Source organism: Nelumbo nucifera, chromosome 5, assembly GCF_055504915.1.
Source record: "Nelumbo nucifera cultivar China Antique chromosome 5, China Antique-T2T, whole genome shotgun sequence".
Classification (NCBI taxonomy): domain Eukaryota; kingdom Viridiplantae; phylum Streptophyta; class Magnoliopsida; order Proteales; family Nelumbonaceae; genus Nelumbo; species Nelumbo nucifera.
This window is the reverse complement of record NC_142653.1, coordinates 16,824,625-16,831,816: the sequence shown is the minus strand read 5'-3', so window position 1 is coordinate 16,831,816 and position 7,192 is coordinate 16,824,625. Positions and strand designations below refer to the sequence as shown.

Below are 7,192 nucleotides of genomic sequence, written 5' to 3'. Positions count from 1 at the left end.
TGTAGCCTGGGCCTAGGCCAGCCTGGTTCGGGCTAGAAATGATCACCTCTATTTTTCAGTCTGGATCTGCTCCTCGCGGAGCGCTCCTAACAGCAACTTCACAATGTAACATCCTTCATTCTTTATATTGTTATTCATAGGGAGATGTTTTCGATACACAGTGGAATAGAACTGTGAGGTTGGTGTATACTCTATGAGGAGCAAATTCCAATTCCACTAAAATTTATTTTATTCTTTAGAAATTTGATTTAATCTTCACAAAACTGAGATCAACTTTTATCAGGGCAAATCTATGCTCACACGTTCTAACAATCTTTTACAATATTATATTGAGAATATCTCCCCATGAAATAAAGCATATTCTCAATGTAAGACAGTAAAATCTGTTTGAATGGGCTTTGCCCTGACTGAAGCCGAACTCCACAAAATCATACTCACACTGGCCTCACAGCCACTTGCACCTGTGCATCGGAGATATTGCAAAATGTTTATGATGGATGGCGCTCATTATTTAATGGGGTTTCATAGGACAGATTAACTAATCACTATTCCAAAATCATTATTTTTGTTTAGTCGCTTTCCCTGCTGGCTGCTGTTATCAGCCAATGGTGGTGGGTTTGAATTTTGATTTTCTATTTGTGGGCCTGTGGCTAGTTTTATTGAGGACGGAGGGCCCCACACCAAAAACAACGGTTCCAGGCCCAACATCAACCTTTTCGGCTGTGCCTAATGTGCTGGACACGTGGCCACTTGGAGATCAGCCATGTCAGTTTTCTCCGACCAAAATTCTGCCGCAAAATGGAATTTATCTTATTGCCACATAGAGGCCCCATCACCTGTTTTGGGCCAACATCGGATGATCATGTTCCCGTTCTTATTATTAAAGAAATATTTATCAGAAGCTTCACATGTTCTACCAACTCATCCCCTCCTTCATTTGCCAAGTTCCACGCGAACCCACTTTATCCACGTGGCAAAAAGAAAAGGCCTTCGAGATTCTGGATTTTCCTTGTCATCCCTCCACGTCAGAAAGAAAAGCGCGGACCACATCCATTCTTCGTCGTCTAATAAGCACAAACAAAAAGATGCCATCTCGGCTGTGTTATGTTAGAATATCTGATACGAAATTACGAAAATGCCCACAATTATCTGGGCTGGGGCCCACCGGGAGAAGAAGAACAAGAATCACTTTCCTCTTTTTTGCAGAATACTTCGCTCACGCTTCTCCTCTCTCCTCTCGAATGCATAGCGTAATGCCACAGAGGTGGAGGGTGTGAAGAGGAAATGGACGGAAAAGGCAACAGAGCGGAGGCACAGCGATGTCTAGGAATTGCAGAGAAGCTGCTAACGGCGCGGGATCTTATCGGGAGCAGGAGATTCGCCACCCAAGCACAGGAATCAGACCCATTTCTGGACGGCATAGACCAGATCCTCGCCGTCGCCGACGTTCTTCTCGCTGCCGAGAAGCGGATCAACAACCACCTTGATTGGTACGCTATCCTGCAACTCGATGGTCAATCTAACGATCTAGAACTCATTAAGAGAAAATATAGAAGGCTCGCCTTGCTCTTGCATCCCGACAAGAACAAGTCCTTCTTCGCCGATAAGGCGTTCAAGCTCATAGCCGATGCTTGGGCCGTGTTATCTAATCCTTCTAAGAAGTCTCTGTACGATAAGGAACTCAATCTGTTCTCAATTGCTTCGATGAATGAGCTGCCTCGAGAGCGGCAAATGCAAGAAAACCAACGAAAACAACGGGAACATTGTTTCCATCCGAAAAGACAACATCCACCAGAAAAAGGGGAACACTCGGCAGGACGATACCCTAGAAGTAAGATGAAGCAGACACCGTCGCCATTGTTGACGACTTTCTGGACTGCGTGTCCTTACTGTTATAATCTCTATGAGTATCCTAGGGTTTATGAGGAATGTTCTCTTAGGTGTCAGAATTGTCAAAGGACGTTTCATGCAGTCATGGTTCTTTCGCCTCCTCCGGCAGTTCCCGGGAAGGAGGTCTATTACTGTTGTTGGGGTTTCTTCCCTTTAGGATACTCGTTGCCCAACGTGGACTCTAGCAAAAATGCATGCTTTCCTAATTGGATGCCCTTCTCTCCAATGGTCGCATCCCCCACTAAACCACCAGAGGGGAAACGGAACACGACAACATCCAAGACTGGTTTAGGTGTGTCGGATGATTGTGATTCGTCTGCAGACACAGACACCAGGAGTAAAAAGGAGAGAACCTTTGATGTCAAGGAGAAAGTTTCGCCCAACAAGAAATCTGAGAGATTGCAGAAGGAGAAAGAGAAGGGAGAAAATATCTTATTTGGGTCAGGGAGAAAGGATCGTCAGGGCTCTGAAGATGGAAACGTAACTAGAGGAAATCAGCAGCAGGAGGTGCCCAAACCTCCCTCACCTCAGAAGAAGAGGAAGAAGATAGTTGCGAAGAAAACCAAAAAACACATGAGCAAAAGGACAGTAAGTAAGAATGTAGAAACAACAGCTTCCCCCGAAACAATGACACTGGATTTGAATACAGAGTTCAGGGAGGAGGTGGGGAAGTCTACACCTGCAACGGGTGTAAGCACAGATACAGGAAGCAAAGATGATGATGTAGGGATTGGGTTTTTTGAGGGATTAGATGATTTTCTCGGTACTCTGCCAATATTTTCTGTCGTAGAGGATGACAAGGTTGACGGTACAGGAAAGTAGAATAGAATCCCTGTTGTTATAGGTCTATCATTTTGGACAGAGAAAAACGAACAACCAGAAGATGCAGCTGAGGGGATTGGTTTTCTGGGGGAAACTTGTGATGGGCTTCTTTTGTAGGGGATGGACAAATGAAGGTAGAACACTTGATCATTCTGCACAGTGTAAAAATGAGCAACCAGAATTTTACTTAAATTGGTTGCCTTACAGGCTGCAAAATGTAAGTTTTGATTTGCATCAGTGTGATTCCTTCAGCTTCTGGCCCTCTTGAATGACTTGTTTGCTTCTGTTTAATTCTTCTTATTTGAATGCTTGAACCACTGATTTTTAAGTTCAGATCAGTTCAAAATACATTCACCCAATGTTTTCTCTTTTTGAAGGAAATCCAGGTATATCCTATCAAGCTCATAAAATCAGCTTAACTAGGGAACCTATTAGCTCATTCAAATTGGAGATTTTGGATTATCTGTTAGTAACTTGTTACTAAAACCAAACTTTGCCTCCCAAACTGTTGGCAAGAACTAGACTGCTCTGAAAATGCCTTGGACTACTTCAGTTACACATAAGTTATATGGTCACCTATTTTCGTTTATTATTCATCCTGCATACTTCTCAGTGTTAATCTAAATTACTGAAGAAGCTTTCTCTTATGTTTCTTCTTGGTTTGTGCAATCCGAAGAGGATCGATATTCTTCCTCCAGTTTTCTAGCCATATAAACTTTGGATGGAACATCGAAGCTTTTTAAATGTTAACCTTTTTGGCCATGTGGTTCAGGAGAATATTTACATCTTAAAGGCAATTTTTTTTTGCCTCTTTATTCCCATGCATCTTTTTTATTGCGAATTTATCAGATAGTGCGACCGCAGAGCATGCTAAAAGGCACTTACAGATTCTCAGAAGTCAACTTCAAAATTAGTTCTATGATACATCCTAGATGAGGCTAAAATTAGGATTTTGAACTACAAACGGCTTAAGATGTGGCCGATGGCGGCAAAAACACCTAGGATCCTTCCATTTGGTAGGAGTGCAAACGCGGTGAATTAAATTTGTACTCCGGTTCAGTTTTGCACACATTTAGGTAAGAATACAATTGCATACTGAAAATAGTAACAATTATGAGTTCCAAGACATGTTTTCATTCAAAATGGGAGCAAAGTTTGGATCTTTATGGATGTAAACTTTGCACTCAAAGCTAGTCAAAGTAAAAAAGGTTCCAGCCTTGTAATTCATGCTTGAATCCATCGCAATCAAAACCATTTGGTAAGAATACAAAGTTAAACCAATTTTGCACTTTCATGAAACTATACATAATTATATTTGCATTCTTCAACTTTTGACTTCTCCTCAATTTATATCTCTATTAGAATGAGGAAGGGAGTGGGTGAGGGGTCCATCCACCACAGTTCTCATACATACTTTCTACTCTCAATTTTCACACCCGTGGTTATTTATTTTAAATTAAATTATAAAATGTAATAAGTTACAATAAAACCCTTTTAGCTTTTAATTTTCTTTAATACAATCCATTGCTCTAATAAAATCATGGTTTTCAAAATCGGACCAGATCGGACGGTTGGACCAGAAAACTGGGAACCAATTAGGTGACCGGTTTTGTTTTGTCAAAAAACCGGATTTTTCCCCAAAACTGTTGATTTTGGTCATGAATCGCTGAATTGGGCGATTAATCGTTCGAATGGTTTTGATCATTTCTTTTTTTTTTTTGAATTTTTTTTATTTTTTTGTCAGAATAGGCCGAGCGTTCAGTTCAAACGGCCAAACTGTTCGACCCAGTAACTGGACCCCTAACTGGTTCGATCATCGGGTCGGTTTTAAAAACCATGAATAAAATCAATCTTACCCCCCACCCAAATAATATCTCTCCTTACCCTTTAAATCCCTTCTTTCCTTTTAAATCTGTCCAGCCCTTTTTGACTCTCTTAATAATGCATGGGTATAAATTAATTAGATGGATTTGGGTGAGGTTAACAGCCAACCCAAGCTTAAATATGGAACATAGTATGGATCCAAATTGATGTCAAAACCCAAAAACCCAAATTTTAAGTGTTGGAAATGGAAAGACTATTGAAAAGGCAATTTTAAGCGGCATATAAGGACATTCTTTGAATATGGTAGAATAATTCAAATAAATAAAAAAAAATACAACAATAAAACTAAATATAAGCTTTACATGATTATATGTACAAATGAAAAATCATGACATACAAAAATCTTACATCAATTTAGAAGCATGGATTGGACAAAATATCCTTATCTAAATCAAGGTCTTAAGGGTACTTTCGTTGTCTTGGTATTTCTATCCAAATGTTTTTAGTACAGCATTTCATTACAAAATGTTGGTACTTGCTAGTATACATTCGCATCATTGATGAAGATTTTTTTTATATATTTTCTGAAGGGCTACACGATGCCCGGGGGGAGCCCATCCCTCAAGCCCCCAACCCAGGTGCTATATCTATTGCTCTATACAACAAAATATATGATTGATTGAATGTGATGACAAATAAATATGAAAGTAACTGGTAAATAAACTTTAATATAATTGCTTGAAATATAAAATTTAATATAAAATCAATATTAATGAATGTACCATCGTTGAATCTCTAGAAGGCAATTATTGAAAAAAATTATTCAAATTGGATAAGGCCAATGATGTTAGACATTTACATGTTACAAATAGTATCTTCTATTCCCATCATTTTCACTTATTACTTTATTATAATAGTTTTGCTAACAGAGTAAAGACTTAAACGTCCCTTCACTTTTCACGTAAAGACTGAAACCTCCCCTGTTTTTACAAAGTGGATTAAGATCTCCCTTTTGGATGATATCATCAGAGAAAGACCTCCCCTCTTTAGTACTCCATTAAAATCCATATACACGTGACATTATGTATGGGTGAAGCTTTTTTAAAAACCCATTTTTACCCCTTTCATCGTAACAGCAGCTATGAGGCTATGAGCTGAGAAGCTCTAACCCTTCATTTTGTCGTCCTCACCCATCACATAGTCAAAGAAGTGGATGTCTACCATGTCGTTGGCTAAGCCACGACGAATCTTTCACAGCAGCATTAATGCTCTTGATGACAGTCTAATTATCATAGAGCAAGTAAAGACGAGCCTCCTTTCAAGTCCATCATATTCTGTAACACAATTTTAATGGCAAAGGCCTCCCAGATTCCACATCACCCAACAACACCCCTTCACCCCTGCTTTAATGAACGCATGATTAGAACCCAACACCAGCCAAACAATTGTGCAGACATATCCAATAAAGGCAGCATCACAGAAGATATAAAGACTGCCTAAAATGCCATAGACAATCTTAAGAACTGATTGATACTGAGGACGATATAGAGGACATTGTGGAGATCTCTCGTTGGGCTGATAATTCACCCCAAAGAAAAGTTGCAGATCTTGTAATCTCATCAAGAGAAACTTCCACACCTTCAAAAATCAAGCTTTATTAATATTGCTGACAGTAGTGTTGTTGGTGGTAAGGGTATGTTAGACTTTTTACGTTCTCCATTGGACATAACAGTTGCAGGAGAGGTCTTAGGCTCCCTTTGGTTCGTGGGAATAGAGGTTTGGAATAGGAATTAAAATGAGTTATTCTGATTCTAACTGTTTGGTTGGACAGAATTAGTATCTCATTCTTCCTGCTAGAATGGTATTGTCCCATTTGAGAGAATGGCCATTCCTTACCCCTCCCTCGGGAATGAAATCTCATTCCTGCTAATTCCAACTCACATTCCCATATGAACCAAAAAGAATATGGGAATAGACCATTTTGATTCCGATTTCCATTCTGATTAGAACTAAATGGACCCTTAGTTTGTTTTGAAAAGACAAGGAAGGTATTAGTATTTAGGAGAAACATCAAAAGAGGTTTAAAAGTGTATTTTATTGAACATGTGGCAAATCTCATAATACTGTTAAAGTTCAAGGTTAAGGCAATTAAATTTAAGTGTAAATTACAGACAACACTATTGTGTTATTTTATGAAAACATTTTGCCCTTTTTGATTTTTTTTCCTGAAATCCCAATTCTTGCATGTTTTCCTCAACGTTCAAAGAAAATTATATTAAAAATCAACACTCAAGTCCAAATCTGGCAATCAAAATTATGGTGAGTGATAAAATTACCAAATTGCTCATTCATTTTTGAATAGCCGAGATAATATATATATATCTTATCCATTTATAAGAAAGAGAAATGGATGAGCATCCATCGTCCAACACCCTGATTTATATTTCCAATTCTATCTCCTCCCTGATTTAATATTTCCAATCCTATCCCCTCTTAATAAGCTGATTTTATATTTCCAATCCTACCCTCCCTGATTTCAAAACACCTTGATTTTACTTTCCAACTTTACCCTCAACTTTCTATTTTTTCCATTATATATATTGTCAATACAAAATAATTATGAAAAATATAAAATGAAGAAAACAATATAATTACA

The 7,192-nt window shown here is 38.6% G+C and overlaps 1 protein-coding gene across 1 annotated transcript; it reads left to right on the top strand.

Annotated features, from left to right (window-relative positions):
• Window positions 1–1,196: 1,196 nt before the first annotated feature.
• On the top strand, window positions 1,197–3,000 carry LOC104595481 (basic helix loop helix (bHLH) DNA-binding superfamily protein). The gene has a single exon (XM_010256214.3). It carries the CDS (start codon window positions 1,285–1,287, stop codon window positions 2,710–2,712), a length of 1,428 nt encoding a protein of 475 aa, XP_010254516.1. The 5' UTR covers window positions 1,197–1,284; the 3' UTR covers window positions 2,713–3,000.
• Window positions 3,001–7,192: the final 4,192 nt, after the last annotated feature.

Bases quoted from the DNA above. Each gene is read 5' to 3' on its own strand.
- LOC104595481 (XM_010256214.3), top strand. From the start codon at position 1,285: ATGGACGGAAAAGGCAACAGAGCGGAGGCACAGCGATGTCTAGGAATT.